Raw genomic sequence first — 26,287 nt, 5'->3', positions numbered from 1 at the left:
CAGTACATTTCAAAGCATTTTGCAGCCATCAGAAAACTCTTGAAGTGGCATTCCATTCATAATGTAGAAAATAAATCTCTGCATATAGCCTGCCTGCTCTAAATTAATGTTATTTTGCATTTTCCCAATTTCCAGTCTTGCTTGCTGTAACATTTTATAGTGAATTGGAATATAAATACAATTCAGTTAAGAGACAATGTTATTGGTAATGTAACATTTTTTTAAACAACTGATGTGACAAAATAGTTAAATTGGTATAGGCAAAATAAATCGATTGGGATGTAACAATAAAGACCTCCGCAATATCCATGACTATTTTTAAGCTTTTGTCATGACAAGATTGACAATTTCATTCACATTCTCCCTTTGATATTCAGCCTTGAGTTTGGATTTCTGATTAGGACTTCTACCAATAAGCTGACTTAAGGGGAAAAAGGTTATTTGCAGTCGTTAAAGTACGGAATCTGGTTTCTGATTACCAGCACACATCTTTAAGCATAGTATTGGGTTACAAGTTGATGGCTTTGGAGTTGGCTAGAAGTGGATTACTGCTTTGCCCTTTAAAGTAAGAGCTACGTGGGAAGAAAGCTAAATTTGACTATGGCTAGCAGTCACACCTGCTGCCCTCACTAGACAGGCCAGTTCTAGGTTCTTATTTTGCACATAATTCATGCCAGTTGTATCTGATCAGCCAATTGTCGGAGTTTAATTCAAACCTATTCATTTCATTGACCCTGGTGCCACTATCACTTGTTACAATGCAAAAATAAGGATTAACCCTGCCGTCATTTATACTGTGAACAAACACAGATTCTGTTCTCCCTCTGCAATGCCTAGTTATCTTATTCACCACAACGTTTAAAATACCAGGAATTCCTTCCTGTAATATGGTGCCTCCAAAATGAGGGCCACAGATTAAGTAGTCTTCAGATCATGAATAACAGCCATGAAAATAGTTTTGAAATAGGACAGGGACTATTGCAACATTGAAGAAATAATTAGGCAGGTATATGGCTAGGACAGGTTTATAGGCATATGGGCAATATGCAGGCAGGTGAGACTAGTGTAGATGGTACATGTTAGTTGGCTTGGGCAAGTTCGACCGAAGGACTTGTTTCCACATAGCATAATTCTATAACTCTGAGGTGGGAGATCAAAGTGAATTTGATAGAGGGGAATGTAATTTTGTGGAACGTGTGAAAGGACCTTTGCTTGTCAAACAAAGCATTGCAACCATAAGCTTATCAATTATCTAGTTTCTCATGTAAGAATCGTGAAATAAAAATAATGCAATTTTAACATTGCCTTTTTTGTTCACAGATTCCTTTTCCGGTACTCCAGGGTGAAGGTGTGGAATACCTGGGCCGTGCAGATGATGCTATAATTGCTATTTCCAATTATAGACTGCACATTAAATATCAGGACTCTTTAATCAATGTAAGCAGTACTTTAATAATCATACACAGTATTTTAATAAATGACATTAAATCTCCTGTAATCTTACAACAGCTTAGCCCGACAGGTTCTTACAAGTTTTCAAAGCGTATCAGATAGAATTGCATCTACTATCATGTTAATCTATTAAATTTTAGTTTGCGGCCACATCCCTTCTGTTAATGAGAATATGGAATTCACTCTTAGTAGTACAGTTTGTATACTAAGAGTAGTACTCTTAGTATACAAACTTAAAGCACACGGTATTGGGGGTTCAGTATTGATGTGGATAGAGAACTGGCTGGCAAACAGGAAGCAAAGAGTAGGAGTAAACTGGTCCTTTTCAGAATGGCAGGCAGTGACTAATGGGGTACCGCAAGGCTCAGTGCTGGGACCCCAGCTATTTACAATATATATTAATGATCTGGATGAGGGAATTGAAGGCAACATCTCCAAGTTTGCGGATGACACTAAGCTGGGGGGCAATGTTAGCTGTGAGGAGGATGCTAGGAGACTGCAAGGTGACTTGGATAGGCTGGGTGAGTGGACAAATGTTTGGCAGATGCAGTATAATGTGGATAAATGTGAGGTTATCCACTTTGGTGGCAAAAACAGGAAAGCAGATTATTATCTAAATGGTGGCCGATTAGGAAAAGGGGAGATGCAACGAGACCTGGGTGTCATGGTACACCAGTCATTGAAAGTAGGCATGCAGGTGCAGCAGGCAGTGAAGAAAGCAAATGGTATGTTAGCTTTCATAGCAAAAGGATTTGAGTATAGGAGGTTCTACTGCAGTTGTACAGGGTGTTGGTGAGACCACACCTGGAGTATTGCGTACAGTTTTGGTCTCCAAATCTGAGGAAGGACATTATTGCCATAGAGGGAGTGCAGATAAGGTTCACCAGACTAATTCCTGGGATGTCAGGACTTTCATATGAAGAAAGACTGGATAGACTTGGCTTATACTCGCTAGAATTTAGGAGATTGAGGGGGGATCTTATAGAAACTTACAAAATTCTTAAGGGGTTGGACAGGCTAGATGCAGGAAGATTGTTCCCGATGTTGGGGAAGTCCAGGACAAGGGGTCACAGCTTAAGGATAAGGGGGAAATCCTTTAAGACCGAGATGAGAAAAACATTTTTCACACAGAGAGTGGTGAATCTCTGGAACTCTCTGCCACAGAGGGTAGTTGAGGCCAGTTCATTGGCTATATTTAAGAGGGAGTTAGATGTGGCCCTTGTGGCTAAAGGGATCAGGGGGTATGGAGAGAAGGCAGGGAGGGGATACGGAGTTGGATGATCAGCCATGATCATATTGAATGGCGGTGCAGGCTCGAAGGGCCGAATGGCCTACTCCTGCACCTATTTTCTATGTATCTATGTACATCATATTATTGAAATGTAAAGAAATAGGAGAATTGAATGCATCAGGCTGGAAAAGGGAAGGGGTGTATTTTTTCATTAAAGAAGTCAAGTCGATAGTAGTTTGATTCCTCCATGGAACTTGTATTAAATGCTGAGTTTAGGTTGGCATTCCTCTGTAACAAAATGATCTGTTTTCCAATGGTGAGTTTGCTCGTCTGAATCTCCAATTTATTTTCTTCCTTCTGTCCTTGTTTGTTTTGATCTTTCTCCTTGAAGATCTTCATTCCCTACTGTTTCTGTATAACTCTTGAAAACGCTACCTTTTTTTTATAAATACATCTTCCATGTTCCCTAACTGTTTCATTTACTTCCACATACAGAATGCCTAGAAATAGTCTGATAATTTTCTAAGAGCATAAATTATTACTTCCCGACCTTGATCTTGCGCTGTTACTCTCACCCCCATCTATACCTTCCGAGGATCTAGCATCCTGCCAGTTTGATTGGACAGCTTATTGATAACCACATTTTCCTTTTTAAATAAACCTTTCACAACATGATTAATTTTCTCTTAATTTTCCATTTAAGCAAAATAAAATATTTTCAGTTGGCGTAAATTAAAAACTGTTTCATGCACAAACACTGCTCTGTTTATATTGAGTGGACTAAATTGTTAATCATTCTATCTGGAAATCTAAACCAAGTATTAATTATCATTTGTAACATCCAATTGTTTCATAGGTAATCAGTATTTTGAAAACATCTTGTTTAGGATATCCCGACCATTATAATAGTCAACCAAATATAATTTATTCACCCTTGACATTCCAAAAGTATGTCCATATTGCATTAATTCTCCAACTCATCTAGTGAAGCCCATCCTTTGCGTAACATGATGACTCAACTCCAAGCAGTCTTTCAGCCACATTAGAAACAGAAGAATCTGGTGTAAATGCTGAGATAAAAGATCAACGATGCATTTAATTCTGTTTCTTTTTCAATGCATACTACCTGACTTGAGCATTTACAACAATTTTAGCATCTACAATTTTGCTTTGAGTTTCTAGGAGGAACTGGCCTAACTGCTCATTTCTTTTATAATAGGGCATAAACCATAAGCATTTCATATGCCTCCTTAACCACCCATTTACCTAGTAGCTGATCTTTGGGACCTGAAGAAATGTATTTGGTTCCTGTAATCCTATATTGTTTTTTAATTGCTTATTATTCATTGCATATCCCCTTGGTTTTGCTTTTTGCCCTCTACAAATGCACAATATGACACTTTTCCAGATAGAATGCATTTTATTACATCTCTGCTGACCTGATCAACTTCCTGCAGTCTACAGTTCTTTTGCTATTAATCACATGATTAATTTTGATATTGTGTTCAAGTTTCTTACTAGCACACCCTACTTCTAAGTGCATATACATATATATATTCTCCTTTTCCAATAAACCATTAATCCATTGTTGGGACCTGTTAATGAACCAGTTATGGATCTATTACCACTTTATCCAGGATTCTATGGGCCTTCCTATTCATGTTCATAGAGTACCTTGTCTCAAGCTTTGATAAAATCCATAGATTTACCCCCTGTTGAGGATAGCAGAGGAGAGGCACTGGAGCAAGAGTGATGTGGTCAACATGTTTGAAAATAACAGATGGGTCAAGAAAGGCGAGGAAAGGGTGTCATCAGGTTTGAATTCTCTGAAAGCTGTTCATTGGAGAGTGTGATGCAGAGCTTTGGGGTGACGGTATAAACCAGGAATTGATGAGAACACATGCATTGGATTTTGTAGAGGAAAGGGAGATTGAAGATGTGGCAGTGGTTCATTAGAATGGGGGAATTGTCTTTTCGAGGAGTGCGATAATATAGATTATGGACATTCAAACGTTGGAAAAGGCAACATATAAATGCAAGTATCTGCAAGTTGCATTCTAGCTATATTTGGGGAGTGTGAAATGGAAGCATTGAAAACTTATCAGGGATATGCAGCGAGCAGCCACTACATATCACATTTGAGCCCCTTTTTAATCCGTTACTTACAGCAGACTTGCTTGGGGAATTGTTCCATATTTTTCTGGAAATTATATAAACCAAGGTTGTAAGCTGCACATTATTGTTCTGTCAGTCAGGCAGAGATGAATGTTGTGCATGATTGAAGTCATCTCTTGTATAAATGTTGCTGGGAAATGATCAGTTGTTCCTGTGTGGCTGAGATCGGAAGTGCTCCTGTTAAAACATACCGTGTGACTTTTGTGTGCAGTTTGCACATAGAAAATGACATTTAATAAGCTCCATTTTCTAGGTAATGTTTGCTCAGTGAATGCAAGCAATCAAAAGTAACGATAACTGTAGTTTTTAATTCGAGTTTGCAGAAATATTGAAGTAAAAGAATGCAGCCATTTTCACTTTCTCATAGGTATACATTGACATTTAATTTCTGGGTTGAGGGTGGTGTACAGTGGACTAAGTGTATGGATATTAGTTGGTATATCATACTTTTTAGCTTGCTCTAGTTCTGATCAGGTTGTGTGTTTGTTGTGTCTTGTTATTAGAAGCCAGCAAGTGTTTTCAGTGTATAAGGTTCCTGCCTTTCTCACATCTGTTATTTTGATTTCATTTTCCCCTTCTCTTTCCTTTTGTTCTGTTTTAGACCTTTCTGCAGGGTGTGGACGGTGACATCTCAGTAAGTACTGTGTGTGTGTGTACTTCACTGCTGGTTATGCATACCGCCACGTGTCCAGCCCACCCTTTGGGTGTACACTTTTAGTGAAAGAGGTGGTCTTTTACAGTTTCATTAGAATATGTGTTTTAAAGTAGGTCAATGGAAATATGTCCAACACAGACATTTACATATGCAGATCTTTGTTCTTGTCCTCAATCGCATAGTGGGTGACCAAATAGGTATGTGTGTGAACAGAGAATAAGAGTTCAGTCTTTGGAACATTTTGCCTCCTAATTCCCTCAAATCATGCATTTGTTATTCATAGTTAACACAAGAAGGCAGTTTGGTGATGTTTGTTGATATAGCCCAAATGATGGATAATTATTAGGAGTGGTGACCTGGAGCATGAGATAAAATTGTCCATTAGAAACCATAGTGACTGCCATATTGTCTTAAACAGAATATTAGTCTAACTTGCATGAACCCTTGGGCTGCAAGTGGCCCGATATCAATGTTGATATTTTACTGTAAATATGTTTAATGATTAGAACAACATCAGCTTCATACTTAGTTTTTTATCATGTTAATGCTTTTTCTTCAAAAGTATTACGATAATTTGTTTAGAGATAAAAAAAATATTGCAAATGATTTAAATGATATAGAAAAACACATGAAGGAGGTTAGTGTGTTTTATGAGATCATATGCATCCATTGTTTAATAATATTGAAAAATGTGTTATTTGATAAGTTCCATTGACAAAGTTCTGACTCGGCAGAAGACAACAAATCTGATTAATGATTCTTTAGAAGCTGTCAAGACTCTGCATCCTCTGTTTATTTCCTTATATTTGCAGTAATTTGAAGTTGTCTGAATGGTGGGTATTTTATCAAATTTGTGTTTATGCAACTTGCTTTACTTATCTCGAGATCATTTCTGGAGCAGAATCATACTAAATGAATCGGTGAAATTGCCATAGTAATAATGGGTTTGTCGGAATTGGTATGGTTCCTCTAATACGTGCCGATAACATTAAACAAAAGACTTGGAAGTTGGTTGAAAGTTTGTATTTAGAAGCATGTCATTTTTGACAAGCAATAGGAGCTGAATTGTGGCTAAATTTGTTTGTATCATTTTTCAGTTGAGTAGAGGAAGTTCAGTGCATAATATCACATCATTTGGAAAGTGTTGCATATCATCTTACTGTAATGATAACGCTGCAAGCTCAACAAGATGAATCCAGCTTGGTTGAAGTGACACTACTCAAATACTATTATATTTGTTCTGGTATTTATGTCTGATTTACTGTTTATGCCTCCTTTTAAAAGTTCAACCCATTTACAGAGGTGATTACAATTCTCCAACATACATTTATCCTGTTATTACAGGTGCCTGTGCGGTTAATTGAAGCTGTTGAGAGCCGGGACATGTTCCAGCTTCATATCGTCTGTAAAGATTCTAAGGTGGTCAGGTATGCTATTTGACGTTCAAAGATATGAAGCACAGACTATATTGTTAGACCTTTTTTTTCTTTAAAAGCAAGCAATTGTTTTCCAGCTTTTCAGAACTACTTAATATGCAGAATTCTAAACTCAATGGAGTTTAATCCTCTGCAACAATGTTCACCAAGGTTGCACATTTTTATGCCTTGTTACGATCTTGAACATTCATTCCAAAAACAAAATGCTTTTACAAAGGATACGATGGCCTTTCACTCAAATTAAAATCCTGTGCATAGGATCCCATGATGATCGCAGGGTGTGCCAGACACTAGTAAAGGGACAAAGAAGAGACTTTGTGAAGTTAGGTTGGATGTGCTTGGGACATGTTAATGTGTTAGATATAAGAAAAGGTATTGTAATTCTTGTTCCTAAAACTTTCTATCCATTGATTTGAACTTTCACGCAAGTTGGCAATCAGAGTAAACTTTCCTTTTAAAAGAATGTTTCACCCTGGTGATAAATATCTGGATGTAGCGAGGGAGACACAGTTTATACAAACTTTCCTATTTGAGAGTTAATGCTGGTAATTGAAGGGTTATGTATCTGTCATGGGGGAAGTGGTATAATTATTGTTGAACATGCCATCGTTTTTTTGGAGATCAGCTTGTCTGCCTCTTCCCCCTTCCCCAGAGTAACTCCAGGATTACTCGGAAAATGTGTTTTACTGGCTATGGTGTAAGCAATGCACCGCTGGATCTAGTTTTCCCTCTTAAATTTCTGTCCATGTTTCCTGGGTCTTAACCGGTTCATGGAGAAATCTTGATGTGTTTGCAGCCTATGCTTGACCTCAGATAATGCTATGAGGCTTTGGGCTGAAACGCACTAGCCAATTGCCAGAGTGTTGTGATGCTGAAGGTCTGTCATTTGACCTCTTGCTCCATCCCAAGACTCACATTGAGTTCAAGTTGTTCCATATTTTAGTGAGCCAAGGAGCCTGGACCCTGATTTTTATATTTGACCGGAGCTCCATACATTTAAAAGCGCTCGCTGGCCTGCAATAAAATGGTAAGTTTTGCTGTTAGTTTGTACATTTTTATTTAACTTCATATTTACATTTTTAATCCACAACATAATTGTTTTAAGATAATTATTCACGATTCATTTTAAATGTTTTAGTTCTTTTTTCAAATGACTGTTTATCAGATTAATTTAAATTTGGTGAATTTGTCTTTTGCTTGCCCAAGCTGCCAAACTATTATTAGGATAGTCTCTGATGCAGTGCTCACTTGTCAGTGTATATTTCAGCGCTCACTTGATTTGTGCCATCAAGGGAGGTTTGTTAATTAATGGCTGACAAGAGAAATTTCTACATCAGTGTCCTGGAGCAATAGTGATGTGGTTTTCACCAACTGCAACCGTTCCCTTTTATGCTAGGTGTTAGATAACAATCAGCAGAGGTTTCCCATTGACTTCAGGTTTACTCTGGCTCCTGATTCCATGCTTGGTCGATTGCAGTTTTGAAGTCAAGGTCACTCTCACCTCCTGGAACTCAAGTCTCTAATCCATGTTTGATCTGAAGCTGGCAAGCAGCTGGCATAAAACTGAGTGCCCCTGGCAAAACCAAAACCGAGAATCGATGAAAAGGCAATTAACAATCTCGACATCGGTGTCAATTACACCTGCTATTATATTACTGTTGATTTGGAAAAGATTGATAGGTGCACACTTGTGCATTTAAAACAAATAATCAGTTCTTTGTGGAGTGTATACACTGGGGCAGTTTTCCACTTTAGGTCATACAGTGTGGGAATAGGTGCTTCAGCCCAACTTGCCCATATTGACCAACATGTCACAATTCCACTCGTCCCACCTGCCTGTGTTTAGCCCATATCCATCCAAACCTGTCCTGTCCTTATACCTGTCTAATTGTTTCTTAAACGTTCCAATAGTCCCTGCCTTAACTACCTCCTCTAACAGCTCATTCCATTCATCCACCACCCTTTGTGTTGAAAAGGTTACCCCTCAAATTCTTATTAAATCTTTCCCCCTTCACCTTAAACCTATGCCTCTGGTTCTCGATTCCCCTTCTCTGGGACTCTATTTGTCTACCCGATCTATTCCTCTAAAGGTTTTATACAAACCTATAAGATCGCCCCTCATCCTCGTTCTCCAAGGAAAGAGTCCAAGCCTGCTCAACCTCTTTCTAGAGACTCTCGAGTCCTGACAACATCCTCGTAAATCTCTGTACCCATTCCAACTTGGCAACACGTTTCCTGTAACATGGTGCCCAGAACTGAACATACTACTCTAAATGCGGCCTCACAATTGTCTTATATAACTGCAACATTATCTCCCAACTTCTATACTCAATACTCTGAGGTCCAATGTGCCAATTGGTGCTAGTTCTTTGACGTGCTCACTTGGCTGGTGGCAAGAATTATGTAGCACCGTTGCCAAGATGGTGACAAGGCGGAACATCATTCTGTATCCAGAACATTTAGATATATCTTATCACGTAGAGTAAACTGGTTTGCAGTCTTAGAGCTGCCAAAAAAGGTTGAGATCCACTGGATCGATGCTTTACTTAAGTTTCATCTTCATCCCCATGATCGCATAAAGGAATTATTCCTAAGAACTAAATTTATATATATATTTTTTCTTTTTTAGTTATTTTAACCTAGAACTGAATGATGTCTCTTTCAGATTTTTGTAGAAAACCTTTACAATGAATTGAGCTTGGGTCCGGGTCTCAATGGTCAGGCTGCTGAATGACTTTGAAGCATTTTGAAGCATTTTGTTTTGGGGGTTCTCTAATTTCCTGTATATGTTGTTTCGCAGATGTCATTTTTCTACATTTAAGCAGTGCCAGGAATGGCTGAAGAGATTAAACAAAGTAATTGCTCACCCGACCAGATTGGAGGATTTGTTTACTTTTGCATATCATGCTTGGTGCTTGGGAATCTGTACTGACGAGGAAGAAACACATGTGCATCTCTGTCATCCTGGTAAGTGAAAAGTAGCACTAGTCGATGAATGATGAGTCAGGGAGAACATAATGTGTAGGAGGCTGTGATAAGTACAGGGAAGAGCTTATTTTGATCATTTTAATGGTTCACATTATGGAAAAATTTGAATCATTCGTGTCTGGTGTTATATTGAGTAGATCGATGCTGCTACTGAACCAGAAGCTGAACATTAACTATAAAGCACAAAAGCATCAAAGTAATTGAAATTTTACTGTTTCTCTGTCATGCTGTATTTTGAGTGGTTATGTCAGGGGTTAGGAGAAATAGATCAGCCATGATTGAATGGCAGAGTAGACTTGATGGGCCGAATGGCCTAGTTCTGCTCCTTTCACTTATGACCTTACGAAGTCAATGTGAACATTTTTTTTTCAGGAGAGCATGTCTGTCACCGGTTTGAGATGGAAGTGGAGAGAATGCGTTTTGATCTGCAAAATGTTTGGAGAGTCAGTGAAGTCAACTGCAATTACAAGTAAGTTATCTCTGAATGCTAAACAACGTGGTGAACATGGTCATTTGGTGTGTTGCACAACATAGATGGTGTACTCCAATTAACATGGGCTGAGTGCAAAATTTAAAAGGCGTTTGGTAGCTGTATGACGCAGTTGTGAGGTATGGAGATGTATTAGTGGGAGTGTGACTTAAATATTCAGAAGATTGAACTTCCATAGCATCCCTAATTTCTACTCCCACATACGTGCACAGTTTGCACACTGCTGGGAATCGAGCTTCTCTTCCCAAAACAGATATATTGTTTTGGATACTGTTGAGGGGGATGACTGTTCAGGGGAAAGCAGCAGCAGCAAGGTCAGTGGCACGGGGCCTGGCTCTGAGGCACAGTAAGGTAGGGTGTAGGCAGGCAGAGTGATAGTGATAGGAGACTTGATAGTTAGGGGGACACAAATTGCTACAGCGACTCGGTAGTTTTAGTTAACTTGCCAACAACACCACCCCTTTCCCGTGCCCACGTATTTCTCACACTATCCTGCTCCTCCAACCCCTCCTGCACCCCCCACTTTCCCCGTCATCCGTCTCCTTCCAACTGTCTGCTTACTAAAAAAAAAACCTTGCCTGTAAGGACTTATGTAAGGGCCTCTTTTGTTTTAAGTTTGAATCTCTAGAATAAGATATCAAATTTATCTTTATTTAATATCTCAATATATTTGTCTCTGTAGGTTATGTGCAAGTTACCCTCAAAAATTCCTCGTTCCAGTGTGGATCACAGATAAGGAACTTGAGAGTGTTGGAACCTTCAGGTCTTGGAAAAGGATTCCTGTGGTTGTTTACAGGTAAAGTTGCTGAAGTTAGATTTTCTTGTGATTTGCATTCCCAGTGCAGGCTTCCTTACAAGAGACCTGTAATTTTCAAAATGACCAATACATTTTCTGTTTCCTACATGTACCCCTGCCCCCACTCAAGATATTAAGAAGGTGCCAATTATAGTAGCGATTGTAATATCAAGTCCTAGAAGCTTAACTAGAATTAAATTTGTTTTCAAGGAGTACTGTGCAATAATGTTTCTATGCTGTGTATAGTTACTAATGAATGGAAAGTTTTTCTTGTGGAAATTAAGTAGATAAATCAAGTTTAACATGGTTTGTTAGAAATTCATTGTTCCCATGAAACGATTTAGGGAATAATTTACAAGCCAATTGCTATTTGAAGAGGCGCAAATTTAAATATCGTAGCCAACATCGTTCTCCGACAACTCCGTTTAAAGAAATTTTATAATTCATTAATCTCTTTGTTCACGGAACGTACAATGCTGCCACTTTCATAATTATATATTTATAATTTGTAAGTGAGTGTTGCATACATTGGCCAATTTTCTAGAAATACAATAAAATTAAACATGAGCATCTTTCCTTCTGTAATCCTTGATCAAAAAGCTTTGTTTAATGTTTCTTCCATGTAATTGTGGTATGAGCGTATCCCCCAAACCATTGATGAATCAGCAATGATTTAAGATTTTAAAAGTTACTTTCCTAATGTCCTCCTGATAATCATCTTTAACATCTCACTGCTCTATTCTGAGGTCCCCACCTGCTTCAGCAAGACCCCTAATGATTAATCACCACCATCCAGTGGCTCTGACATCCACCATCATGAAGTGCTTCAAGAGGTTGGTGATGGCACACATTAACTCCAGCCACCCAACCTGTCTTGAGCCACTGCAGTTTGCGTACTGCATTCTCAGTCCCCTACTATACTCCCTGTACATTCATGGTGGTGCCACCAAATCTGGCTCAAAATAATGTCACTGTGATGGGCTGCATCATGGACAATGACGAGACATCTACTTGTAATTCACAGCTTTGGTTTTCAATATATATCCCCGCAGTTTGAACTGCTGCCCCAGCCGTCACTTGCCAATACTAAAAATAAACTTCAAAGCTACATGACCTTCAATTTTTATTGAGGCATTGAGCAAGAGCTAGACAAAATGAAGAATATTGAGCATAGGCAGCCGAGGGTGGTAAAATTCATCTCCACATCCAACACTCGCCATTGTCTATTAGTGGACTAACACTCACTGGGCCATACCATCCATTCTGTAGCGTTCCCGCCTACCACCCTGCTCTATGCTGTTTTTAACAGTATTGTCATGATTATCCACTTCATCTTGAAGGAAAGCATCATATTATTTGCATTCAGGAGATAATTTGCATACAGAAATTAAAAAATATTTGAACATAAAATAAAGGCTGAGTCAGCTAGTCAACCACAAGTTACTTCACCATCTAATTACAATTTCAACTCTGCATTCCTATCTGTCTGGTATCGTTTCACCATCCTGCTAATGAAGCATCTATCTGTGCCATAGAAATATTCAAAGGCTGCACCTGTCATCCTTTGAGGAAGTGTTCATGACCCATTAAGAAAAACATGTTTCTCCTAATCTGCATTTAAATAAATGACCCTTTTTTGGTAGCGACCCACTCAAGTTCTAGATTCTCTCAAGAGAAATCATCTGAAGCTATTCCGTCAAGACTACTCTGGTTCTTCGATGTTTCAGTCAAATCATCTAATCTCCATGCCTACCCAGCCTATCCTGATAACCTGAAGCACAGCCTTACTACTCTTGAGTCAATATCCGTTTCAGTAAACAGCTTTCCCAGATGATTTGACATCCTGCACGTTTGCTTTTTGTGAATCATACACTGCAACAGCTGGATACTCTGCATCTGAGTTTTGCCAGCTCTCACCACTTGAATAATGTTTCATGTTTGCTTTTCCTGCTAAAATGGGCAATTTTCTTTCTTTTTTTTTCCGGTGTACGCTTGGTTTGTTGTTTGTAGGCTAATTGGCTTGGTATAAATTGTAAATTGACCCTAGTGTGCAGGTTAGTGTAAGTGTACAAGGATTGATGGTCAGCTGAAGGGTCTGTTTCCGGCATTGTATCTCTAAACGAAACTACAAGAATTCTGCTCGCATATTTAACCGTTCCATATCCCTCTAGCCTCCGTATGTTATTACACAACATACTTTCCTATCTACTGGTGTCCATCAGCAAATTTAGAAACTACATTTTTTATTCCTTCATCCAAGTCATCATTTATAAAAATGAAACATTGTGACCCTAGTGGTTAGTAGGTTACTCTACTACACCTAGTACTTTAAATTGGATTGATAAAAGATGATAGATTGCTTTACATAAACTATTTTTGGAGGTCCATGTATCAGAGCACATAATTTCCATTAAAGGAAGCGTTTTGCACAATCTAAATCTACCGCTCTGAGAGACCCCTTTTGAGATGCATTATTTTTTTATCCAGATAAAGTGTGCAAAAGTTCTGAGATACTTGATGCTTAACAGTGACTTGGTTGGGAAGCATGACTTTTTAACAATGTTATGTTTACTTTAGACATCTGCGGAATGGGGCTGTGATATCACGCTGCAGTCAGCCAGAAATTAGTTGGTGGGGTTGGAGGAACGCAGACGATGAATATCTGGTAACTTCCATTGCAAAAGCCTGCATTTTGGATCGAGGAACAAAGATGAGTGGAAAGGGCAAGAATGAGGGAACTGATCTGTCTGATGCAGAATTTGGTGAGATAACAACCAAACGTCTCTCTTGTGCTTAGTTGGGAAGTGGGAGAAACTTTCATCGTCTTGATTTCTTCCATGTCCTGTTCTAAGGGTTAAAACATGGATAACCTCCAACACATTGCATAATTAGCTACTCGGCTGAGTGAGCCAAGAAAGCTAAATATAACTGTAAGCATTCCAATCAGGCCCAGTCATACTCTTGCTGATACACACATGCACACCAGGGCTCTCGCTTAACTTTTTTTCCCCTCTGTTGTCAGCCGGGCAAGCGTGGCAGCTTTTTAGGTTGCCAAATGACAGTTTAGGTGGTCATTTAAGACGGCTTGCATGATGCGTGCGATAATGTGCTTGGACGAGGGCGTAGTTACGTCAGAATTATGCTCAATGAAGCATTCACATATTAATTCTGCTTCAAATAAAGTCACAAACTAAACATATTCACCAATCAAGACATGATATATACCACCATAACATGCAGCAAAATTATAATACAGTATCTCAACTCTTTTTACATGTTGCAATGAATGCAATTTCTATTATTTCTTTCCACTTCCAAACAAAAATGTGGTTGGATTATTCAGCGTATGATCAACCTCGGTAAGACCAAGTGCAAGCTTGGCGATCGCTTCGCCCAACACCTCCGCTCGGTTCGCAATAACCAACCTGATCTCCCGGTGGCTCAACACTTCAACTCCCCCTCCCATTCCGAATCTGACCTTTCTGTCCTGGGCCTCTTCCAGGGCCAGAGTGAGGCCCACTGTAAATTGGAGAAGCAGCACCTCATATTTTGCTTGGACAGTTTTCACCCCAGCGGTATGATCATTGACTTCTCCAATTTCAGGTGGTCCCTGCTTTCTCCTCCCCATCCCACCTCTCCCTCAGCCCACTGTCCCAGTCTCTTCCTTTCTTCTTCCCGTCCCCCCACCCTCACATCAATCTGAGGAAGCGTCTCGACCCGAAACGTCACCTATTTCCTTCGCTCCATAGATGTTGCCTCGCCCGCTGAGTTTCTCCAACATTTTTGTCTACCCATTCACACAGTTCTGTTATCCCACTTTCCTCACCCACTCCCTACACATTAGGGGCAATTTTACAGAGACAAGTCTTAGGTTTTCAGTCTTAAATCTCAAGTGACGCTATGTCCCCCTTTACAGCTACTGTATGTTTTAATTCAGTTCAAGACTATGGGGCAGTACATTGGCCATAAAGTTGCTGCCTAAAAGTGCCAGAGACCTGGAATTGATCCTCAATATGGGTGCTGTCTGTATGGTTTGCTCCTTTTCCCTTTGATCGCATGGGTTTTCTCCGGGTGCTCTTGTTTCCTTCCACATTCCAAAGGTGTGCAGGAACCTATTTCGGACCCAACCCAAAACGTAATATTTTCCTTTTGTCCAGAGATTCTGTTGAGTTACTCCAGCTTTTAGTGTCTATCTTCAGTTTAAACCACATCCTACACACACACACGATACTATACGATAGGACTTTATTAATCCCAGGAGGGAAATTGTGTGTGTGGGTATATATCCATTTGTAACATTGTTTACAGAGTATTAAGTTTACATATTCTGTTGTGCTGCTGCAAGTAAGGATTTCATTTTTCTAACTGGGACGTGAGAATAAAACACTCTTGACTCGCGTCACTAATGTGTGGGATAGAACTAGTGTACATTGGTCGGTGTGGACTCGGTGGGCCGAAGAGCCTGTTTTCACGCTGTATCTTTAAATTAAACTAAAACACTAAAACCAGAGGGAGTCTAAAGAAGGATCTCTACCCGAAACGTCACCCAATTTCTTCTATCCATAGTTGCTGGCTGCTCCATGGAGATCCCCTGCACAATTAAAGCATGGAATAGTCTTCACCCTACCATAGTTACCCAACCCGACGCATCTAAATTTAAGGTAGCTCTTTTTTTCCCAAGAACCCTTTTTTCCTTAAGTCCAAGTCAAGAGTCAAGAGTTTTATTGTCATGTGTCCCAGATAAGACAATGAAATTCTTGCTTGCTGCAGCACAACAGAATATGTAAACATAATACAGAACAGGAGATAAAAGTTCAGTGTGTTTATATACCATAGACCATATATATACACAATAACTAAACAGATAAAATGCAATAGGCTGTTATTGTTCAGAGTTTTAGTGATGGACCCTCCACCACCTCCAGTTTAAATACCATTTAGAATATTTTTGGAGGACCAGGAAACCAGAAGCAAGAGTTACTCCAGGGAGTTCCTCCAGCTCCAGGGTCAGGGAGTGATTCTCCATTGGTTTTCAGCTGTGGCGGTGACCGGACAGCAATGGTGGCCAAATCTCCCACAATTCAAAGCGAGGGAGAAAGTGCCCAGCACTGACCAGTTGCCTTGGCAGTGCGCATGTGCAGGGCGGCCGATGATGTGCTTGCCGTGGTTGTGCGCATGTGCAGGGGGAAGATGTGCTGGCCGTAGCAGTGTGCATGTGCAAGGCGGCTGGTCGTGCCGGCGGATGAGGAGCAAGCTGAGAGCAGAAACCCCGCGGCCCGGATACGGATGGTGGGCGAAGACGGAGAGAGAGATAGAGAGGGGGGCCCGCTCAGAGTTGAACGGCAGGTGTCCCGGGTGCTTGCCAAGCCGGGCAAAATGACACAGCTTTTAGGTTGCCCGGCGGGACGTTAGATAGCCATTGGCACCCGGGCAACCCGTTAATTTTGAGTCCTGCATACACTTACCATAATGTCACGAATATAGAGTCAGTCATACATGCGTGAAAACTTGCCTACATTGACCAACATGCCCTTTTTACACTAGTCCTACTTGCCTACATTTGGCTCGTAACTCTCCAAACCTGTCCATTCCATGTACCTGTCTAATTGTTTCTTAACATTGCAATAGTCTCTGCCTCAACTACCTCCTCTGGCAGCTCATTCCATACACCAACCAGCCTCTGTATGGAAAAAGTTACCCCACTATTCCACTCTTTCCCCCTTCACTATAAACTATGTCCTCTGGTTCTCGAATATCTATTCACCACTATTCTAAATATTTTAAAATTCTGGCTCTGCAATACTGTTTTCTGGAAGCTTGGATAGGATAATAAAGTGCCCAAGCTAAGTTCAAAAGAGCATAAATCTTTTTAAAATAAAGATTAAAATTGGAAAAGTGAAAAAACAGAAGTGTGGTTAGCTGTTTGGTGCATTGAAGTGAATAGTCACTACTGACAGACTTTGTTTAGATACAGCACGGAAACAGGCCCTTCGTCTCACCGGGTCCGCCTTGACCAGCGATCCCTGCATATTAACACTATCCTACACACACTACGGACAATTTTTACATTTACCAAGCCAATGAGCCTACATACCTGTACGTCTTTGGAGTGTGGGAGGAAACCGAAGATCTCAGAGAAAACCCATGCATGTCACGGGGAGAATGCACAAACACTGTACGGACAAGCACCCATAGTCGGGATTGAACCCAGGTCTCCGGCGCTGCATTCGCTGTAAGGCAGCAATTCAACCGCTGCGCCACCGTGCCGCCCATGCATACTTTGAGTTAAATCCTGGTGACAAAGTACATTGCAACCATTTCATTTCAGGAAAGGAATGGTGCCTGAAGTAGTCAGACGTATCTGTCTAAAGATCTTAAAAAATCGGAGGAATGATAAGCTCCTTCCGAACCTCTGACCTCTCATTGCGAAGTATATCTATTGAAAAGCCTATTATTAATGTGTTGAAGATAATCAAGCTGGTCTCAGTGTATGGAAATTAAAACGTACCTACCTTTTGTTCTAGATTCATCCATTACAGGGTCAGTGGCAGAGAGTGGAGGAACACCGCAGAAGTTACTTATTTTGGATGCAAGGTCATACACTGCAGCTGTAGCCAACCGTGCAAAGGGTGGAGGTTGTGAGTGTGAAGGTATGTATTATTATATGGAATATAAGCCTGAGAGATGAATTTGACCCAAAGACCGAAGTAACTTAAATCCATTGCCTCGGGCAGGAGGTGCTGAAAGCGCACTGAGTAGATAGCGCACTGGGATATTTTGTTGTGCCTTTATTCATAATAGTGTTAATACTGTAGAGCCATACTGTGGTGCAGTGGTTAAGCAGTTGCCACTCTAGGGATCCAGGTGTGATCTGCCCTTGGGTACTAACTGTATGGAGTTTGCAAGTTCTCCCTGTGAGTTTGTAGTTTCCTAAGTTATAGGAGCAGAATTAGGCTATTTGGCCCACCCACTATTCAATCACGGCTGATCTGTCTTTTCCTCTCAACTCCATTCTCCTGTCATCTCCTCGTTACCCCTGACACCTTTAATAATCAGGAATCTGTCAATCTCCGTCTTAAAACTATCCATGGCCTCCGCAGCCGTCTGTTGCGATAAATTCCACAGATTCACCACCCTCTGACTGAAGAAACTCCTCCTCATGCTGGTAGGTTCATTTCCTGTTACAAATTGCCCCTCAGCAAAGAACCAGAGGCAGTTGAAGGAGTTGCGAGTATAGATTTCAGGGCTTCAGGGCATTAAGGAGAGGGAAAATGGGACTGGCATAGACCCAATGGTCCCAATAACCTCTTGTGTCGTAAGTAAGTAATAGGCCAGTGAACTCGGTGTCAGAATATAACTTGAGAAGAATGCTTCTGCACGCATGTTTTACACATGCAGGAATATCCCTGTCAGTCTGTTCACCCTTCTACAGAGAGATAAAGATATAAACATAATAAGTTGTGTGTATGTTTTGGATCCTGGAAACATGGTCAGATCACAATGAACATGGTCAAGGTTCAGACTCCCATTCCTGTGGTATCTTCATGGCAAATGACTTAACAGTCTTTATATTTATTCAAAAGTGGCTTACTCTAAAGGGACTACAAATGGGAATAATCCTTCAAATACTCATGTTTTCGGGAGTCTTTTCAAAAAAACGTTTTTTATTCCCACAATGGAATAGCCTTGATATCGAATGTATTTACCAACATATTGCAACTTAATAATAACCAACAGTACAGAAAGTGAAAGAGAGAGTAAAATCAGATGGCTCATAGAAACTGATACTAGGTACACTTTTCATTTCCATCCAGATTTGCTGATCCTTTTTTCTTATTGCAGAATACTATCCAAACTGTGAAGTGATGTTCATGGGAATGGCAAATATTCATTCAATCAGGAATAGTTTCCACTCACTCCGAGCTGTATGCAGTCAAATGCCAGACCCTGGAAAGTGAGTGTTTTTTAATCTTAAATTGGAAACTGCTCTGTAGTTAATTAAAATTCCGCGATGTTTTACTGTTTATCGCCCACAGAGCGCAAACCTTTTAATGTGTGTATGTACAAGAACACAGGCACTTTAATTGTAAAAGCCATGCGCACTTGTTGGTTTATGCTGATATCGTTATGCATCACTTTCAGGATAAAAGCAGTAAAATGAAAGCTGTGAGAAGGATTAAAAAATTGTTCTAAGAGATTGATTTTGCATAGCTCTTAAAAAGAAGAATATTACGTTAAGGAAGAAATTCCTTAAGGCATGACTGCCAAACTAGATATTTCACAGGTGATAAGTGGAATGGGTTGTTCCAAATGTGGCCTTGATTATGCTTGATAATAGTGGATTATTGAGCAATGAAAGGGTTGGGCTATGAAGTAATTTAAATACCTTGCTAAGAATTCTAATTGTCCAGATTAAATGTATTAGGAGTCAAAACAGGTAAACAAGGGCACGGTGCTGAGTAAATGACACTTGAAAGAGGAGAATGGGTCGATTAATAAATGTTTATGGAGGAAATACGATAAGACTGGGCAGTAGGGTATTGGCAAGGTTACATTGCAGTTAATGTTTGGATGAGGATTTCAGCAGGGGATAATCTGAGTTATGGTGGTGTAATATGGAGGTCAGGCAGTTCAGTTTGAATAGGATATAGTTTGATGTAATTAGTCTTAATGTTCAATAAGGGGAACTGGAGACTCATCTGAAACATCTGCTGAATAAGTAGTAAGTAGTCAATTAATTTTGAAGCGATGGAGGGATCAGTTCTCGTGGTGGAGAGCAAACGGGTGCATATATGTATAATCTGACTTCAAAACTGCAAGTATGGTTGCCAGGGCAAGAGTTCAAGAATAAATCTGGGATATTCTTGAGTTAATGACACAGAACGCATTGGGAAGCCATTGTTGGAGATGCACTGTGCTGTACAGATGCACTGTGGCTGTGACCAGAAAGTTGCAAGTACATGGGATTGAGCAGTAGTTGAGGGGTGATGAATAAGGAGAGTGTTTTAAAGACCTGTCCCACTTGGCTGCCATTTGCGTGTCACGCAGATGGCGTGTGAAGATTTTTGCATCACAAAATCCTGGGATGCCGCGCGTCACTGCCTATGTCATCGTGCACCATGCACGCGTAAAGCACACCATGCACGCATCACGTGCGTGTCATTAATGACACGCAAATGACAGCCAAGTGGGACAGGCCCTTTAAAACACTGTCCTTATTCATCACTCCTTAGCTACTGTCAAAGATTGTGTGTAGGTTGACCAGAGATGATGATATCCAGTTCAGTCACAGAAAATGTGATTTGCAACTGTTATTTGTACCCTCAGGTAATGTAGAAAGAGAAAATAATGTTTGAAATGATTCAACTCAACTGTGGGAGAGGTGGGTAAAAATATAGGAAAAAATAGAGGAAAGCGATAAGAGACTGCAATAACTCGGGCAGTAGATTTTTTTAGGAGCTGAGCATTGGAAATATGAACGATGATACTTGAGAAGAATGAAATGGCAACTAGAAAAGGGCCTGTCCCACCTGGGCGTCATTTGCTCGACATCATTTACACGTCACGATGCGTGCATGGTGCGTGGTGGTGACATAGGCAGTGACGCGCATCGTGATGCGTGCGTGGTGACATAAGCAGTGACGCACAGACGCGCGCGGCGCCCCAAGATTTTGAGATTCACAAAATCTTCGAGCACCACCTGCGTGATGCGCAAATGCCGCTCAAGTGGGACAGGCCCTAAAGAGATACAAAGTCAGCAATTTTGTGGCAACGAGCTGCACCTCGGGAAAGTGTATTTGTGTACTGTGCATCTGTTCAGCGTGCAGTAATGCACCTATCATTTGCGACGTAGAGAATAAACAATTCCAGATAATAAAAAGTCTCATCCTTTGTGTTTTCAATAGGTGTTCTAGTTTATACTGCTTTGCTTTTACAATTAATAACTTTTTTTTCATAGATTAAAGTAGCCATGCCAACTTGTGTGGCTTGGATGGAGTGAACATACATGCTTCATTAACGTGTAATATTTACTCTCATACTTTTGCCCATGATCAATGCTTTGTGTTCCCTATATTTATTTGACAGCTGGCTTTCAGCGATGGAGAACACCAAGTGGTTACAACATTTATCTGTGATGCTGAAAGCAGCTGTGTTGGTGGCAAATATGGTGGATCGGGAAGGAAGACCAGTCCTTGTGCACTGCTCTGATGGCTGGGATCGCACTCCACAAATAGTAGCATTGGCCAAGATTCTCTTGGATCCTTATTATAGGACAATTGAGGTATGATTCAACTAATTTGCCTGCAACTGTCCAATTATGGTAACTTGCATATTTTTTACAATAATTGACAGGGTCATTTGGATAGAATGTTCAGTGTTGGAGAGATTGTCAATGCTACTTTTGAATGCAAATGAGGGCTAAATATATTTGGGGCCATTTTCAGAATGCGAGTATTCGGTAAATTGAGATAATTGTTTATAACAGATCATCCACGTAGTAGTTAAAATGAAAAATGTTTTATTCTCTTTAATAAGAAAACAATGGCCTAGTACAGGGGTCGGCAACCTACAGCCCCCGGGCCGAATCCGGCCCGCAGGCTTTTTTTTCTCCTCAGTCATCCGGCCCACCGACCTCCGTCATCTCCAGTACCTGGGATGTTTAAGAAAGAACTGCAGATGCTGGAAAAATCGAAGGCAGAAATAATTCCTGGAGTGGGTTTCTCCAGCATTTTTTTTTTCTCTACCTCCGGTACCTGGAAGGTGATTTGGCTGTATCGCATCCTGCACAAAACTGCAGGCACGGCCGCTCACCTTCTGTGTCTGGGCTTCACTGTCGGGATCAGGGTTGTCAGTAGGCTGGGGACGAGTGAGTATGATATTTGAGCACAGTGCTCCAGGTGGCTTCCTCGAAGGGGCGGGATCTATGTGAACACATGATTTGATGCTTGCCATCCGGGGCGGGATCCATGTGTACACGTGATAGATGTGGCCTGCCATTTGCTCACAGACATATGTCCTGGCCCCTTGGCAGAAAAGATTCCTGGCCTAGTAACTTAAAATAATGAATACTTTAAAGATGAGGTGAGCTGATCCAACTAAAAGGTAACAGCTAAAAGGTAACATATCCTCTGGAATTCATAGCCTACATACCAGGATTTTTTTTTTAAATGTTGCTGCAGAAGTATAAAATGAAGTAGGTGAATGACTAGATTTCTCTGGATTTCGACATTACAAATGGATTAGAAAACAGTAAATCTAACATAGCAAAGGCAAAGTGTGAAATTAACCAAGTTGCCTAACGTAAGTGATCAGGAAAATACTACAACATGGAAGCAGGTCCTTTGTCCCAACTTGTCCAAGTCAATTCAGAATTCTGGGCTCTATCAGCATGAAATGCCTGAAAGCTAAAAAACCTCTGTAATTTTAGATGCCTTGGTTAGAATTCTAGGTTACAAATCTTGACTATTTAATATAATATAAAGTATTTTATCTTGTACATTGGGAGCAGCTTCCTCGGTGATCAAATCTGTGGTGCTTTCAATTTTTTTTAATGCATTTATTCATGGCAATGTGATAACTAAGTAGTGGAACAAAACATTTTGCTGATCTCTAATTTTAGAAATGATGAAATTCACCAGCCCTGTAATTTAAAAGACAAGTTTATTTTTCGTTGAAAGATCTCCATGGATAATAACTTCAATCAACACCATAAATAGTGATGTGAACTCTTTGGATGCTAATGAGATTAAATTGGTTCTGATTTTGTGATTTTGCGGAATATTGACTTTTAATTCTGTTGTCATTCAGCTGTCAACTGTTGTCATTATAGAGTATTCATCATTGGTTTTTTTTACAGGGATTCCAGGTTCTGGTGGAAACTGAGTGGCTGGATTTTGGTCACAAGTTTGGTGATCGTTGTGGTCATTCTGAAAATCAGGATGACCTGAGTGAGCAGTGTCCAGTATTTCTGCAATGGTTGGACTGTGTTCATCAGCTTTTGAAGCAGTTTCCATGTCTCTTTGAGTTCAGCGATGCATTCCTAGTAAGGGTTCTCAATATCTTAACATCCAGATAAAGTGATTAAGTACTTTGTGTATAGTTGGTATTAGCTGTCTAATTGACAGGAAATGGTTGTACAAAAAAAAATAGCCATATGTTTTTTGGATCATGTTCTTCTTTCATTGTCTAGAAAGTTGAGTTCCAAGATAATTATGGTACTCCTGAAACTGAGGCTTCCTGAAGCATTTTTTTTGTTCCTGGGAAGAAAGATTTGTCTGATTGGCAGTCTTTTCTTTCCTCATGACTCACTCATCTCTAATGCCACTGCAATCTGTCGTGACTCTGATTTTGCCGTGGTCTCTTTAGACTTTATTTTATATCTACTATGTAACAATATCATAAAGTCAATATCCCTACTTCTACAGCTTTCTCTGGCTGTTCGTTTCATATACCTGCTACCCTCTGAGGAAAATAATGACCCTCTGGTCCTTTAAAACTTGATGGCATGGATTTAATATGCAAAATGGAAAGATTTAGACTCTTCTATCCTGGGAAGAAAGACTGACCATTCGCCTTCTCTGTGTCCCTCATAATGTTACATACCTCCTAAGGTTAGCCCTCAGCTTGCTGCTCTCCAGGAGAAATATGTCCCAGGGTATCTATCCGCAATATAATTCAAGCCCACCTGTCCAGTAACATCCTTGTACTTCCTTTGCTGTACCCTTTCCAACTTAATGACAGTCATCCCATAGCTGGGTTACCAGGGCTGCACACAATGCTCCAAGTGCGGTCTCACAACGACTTATACAGTTGTAACATGATATCCCACATCCTTTACTCAGTGTCTTGACTGATAACGACAAGCAAGCTTCACTACCTTGTTTACCAATATGTCCATTTTCAGGGAACTTTAAGTCTGTATCTCCAGTTCTCTCTGTTCAACAAAACTACCATTTATTCTGCAAGTCCTGACCTGGTTTAAATTACCAAATTGCCATTATCCAATAATAATTCCATCTGCCATTCTTTGGCCCACTTGACCTATTGATCTAAATCCTGTTTTAATCTTGGATAACACTCTTCATTGTTCGCTCTACAAACGATTTTGGTGTCATCCACAAACTTGCTAACCATGTTACCAACACCATCTTCCAAATGATTAATATAGATAATGAACCACAGTGGATCCAGCCCTGAATCTTGAGGGACATCACTAGTCACAGGCCTCCAATCTGAAAAACAACCATCTCTCTGGCTCCTTCTGCCAAGCCAAATTTGCATCCGTTTGCGAGCTCGCCTTGGATCCCATGTGATCATTTCCACCTTATCGAACCAATTTCCTATTGAATGTCATTTACTCCTTCAAGGATTTGCTTCATTTCAGCTGCCTATACCTGTCATTCGCCTTTCTTTTTCTTGATTAGATTCCCAATACGCCCAAGCAACCAGGGTTCGCTAACCCTGAGAGCTGCACTTATCGCACAGACAGGTATATACTATCCCTAAACTCTCCATCTCGCTTCATTAAAGCCTCCCACTTGCCAGATTCAAGCAACCAACCTCTCCCAATTGACCATTCTAAGGACTGTCTAAGTTACCTTGCCTCAATTTAGCACTTTAACTGGTGAACCAGAGCTAACTTTCTCTCTTTAGCCGTTTTAAAAATTAATAGAATTATGGTTAATGGGGCCCCATATGCTCTCCCACTGACACTTCAGTCATTTGCCAAACTTCATTTCCCAATATGAGTTCCAGTATAGTCTCTCTTCTCTCTCTCCCCACTCCCCCACCCCCTTCACTAGTCTAGTATGTCTGAGTGGTGGCGCCATCAAGTGTATCAGCCATGCCTGCAGCTGTTCGGCGACCTATCACGGATGCCGGCAGTCGCCTGTAAGGTTCGCATAAGTGGGACAGGCCCTTTACAATCTTCTGTCCCAATAATGGCAATTTGTTGTTACATTCTTATACTTTCAGCCTTGGTGATATTCTGTTTTTGGTTCTTGACCCTTTAAATGTGTTTCTCAGTTTTAATGTAAACTAATGTGTTTAAGAAGGAACTGCAGGTGCTGGAAAATCGAAGGTACACAAAAATGCTGGAGAAACTCAGCGGGTGCAGCGGCATCTATGGAGCGAAGGAGATAGGCACCGTTTCTGTCCGAAACGGTGCCTATCTCCTTCGCTCCATAGATGCTGCTGCACCCACTGAGTTTCTCCAGCATTTTTGTGTACCTTTAATGTAAATTAGTTATTTCTATGAAATTGGAGGCAATTAATGGTATGTTGTGTCTGAATGCACACTCTTACTTTCCAAAGGTGAAGCTGGTTCAACACACCTATTCATGTCTGTATGGAACATTCCTCTGTAACAACAGCAGAGAGCGAGAGGCACGTAACATCTATAAGCGTACATGCTCAGTGTGGTCCTTACTGCGAACTGGCAACAAAAACTTCCAGAACTACCTGTATATCCCCAGCACGGAAACGGTGAGCGGCATTGAATGCCAAATACACATTCTTGTAGCGTTATCTCAACAGAAAACAGACCATTAATCAAATCTCCAATTATTTTTAAATGTTAATGTTAAATTGGTTGTTTTTATGTAAGTTGTTATGCAATGGTAATTGTGTATGATGAAGGATAATATAATTTAATAGTAATGCAAAGTGTGTTCTTCTTTCATGATAGGTTTTACATCCAGTATATCATGTTCGGGCACTTCACTTGTGGACAGCTGTTTACCTGCCCATTTCATCTCCATGCACACCCATTGACAGTGCTGACCTCTGCCTTTCCCGTGGTAGAGCAGCAGAGGATCGAGCTGGGAAATCACTGGACAGGTATTTCCTTAGGATTTGATATTCCTATTGCCTGTAGTGACAACACACACTATGTGCACTGATCCATTTCATTTCTGCATAATGACATGAAAAAAGATGCAAAACATGCAGTGAAATGTAAAAAAATTCAGGAAAATCCCATGTCCATTAATGTCTTGCCTGTCTTTTTGAAGAATTGTTAAGATGATAGTCTAGGTTTTTCTTGTAATCCAGCAAATCTTTCTTT

General features: G+C 40.3%; 1 protein-coding gene across 5 annotated transcripts in view; it reads left to right on the top strand.

Annotated features, from left to right (window-relative positions):
• mtmr4 (myotubularin related protein 4) overlaps nucleotides 1-26,287 on the top strand; it is a 112,523-nt gene that overhangs the window by 73,206 nt on the left and 13,030 nt on the right. For 4 of the 5 annotated variants that reach the window (XM_055658000.1, XM_055657999.1, XM_055658002.1 and 1 more), the window contains 13 exons: nucleotides 1,321-1,437; nucleotides 5,460-5,492; nucleotides 6,858-6,940; nucleotides 9,750-9,916; nucleotides 10,310-10,406; nucleotides 11,110-11,223; nucleotides 13,801-13,985; nucleotides 17,748-17,873; nucleotides 19,066-19,177; nucleotides 21,310-21,505; nucleotides 23,081-23,266; nucleotides 25,537-25,707; nucleotides 25,910-26,061. In XM_055658000.1, coding sequence (XP_055513975.1) covers nucleotides 1,321-1,437; nucleotides 5,460-5,492; nucleotides 6,858-6,940; nucleotides 9,750-9,916; nucleotides 10,310-10,406; nucleotides 11,110-11,223; nucleotides 13,801-13,985; nucleotides 17,748-17,873; nucleotides 19,066-19,177; nucleotides 21,310-21,505; nucleotides 23,081-23,266; nucleotides 25,537-25,707; nucleotides 25,910-26,061 — 1,739 coding nt within the window. The remainder of the gene's footprint in view (nucleotides 1-1,320; nucleotides 1,438-5,459; nucleotides 5,493-6,857; nucleotides 6,941-9,749; nucleotides 9,917-10,309; nucleotides 10,407-11,109; nucleotides 11,224-13,800; nucleotides 13,986-17,747; nucleotides 17,874-19,065; nucleotides 19,178-21,309; nucleotides 21,506-23,080; nucleotides 23,267-25,536; nucleotides 25,708-25,909; nucleotides 26,062-26,287) is intronic. The other variant, XM_055658001.1, reaches the window with a different exon arrangement.

Source organism: Leucoraja erinacea, chromosome 28 (assembly GCF_028641065.1).
Source record: "Leucoraja erinacea ecotype New England chromosome 28, Leri_hhj_1, whole genome shotgun sequence".
Classification (NCBI taxonomy): domain Eukaryota; kingdom Metazoa; phylum Chordata; class Chondrichthyes; order Rajiformes; family Rajidae; genus Leucoraja; species Leucoraja erinaceus.
The sequence above is the reverse complement of the archived record's forward strand: the minus strand, read 5'-3'. Positions and strand labels throughout refer to the sequence as shown.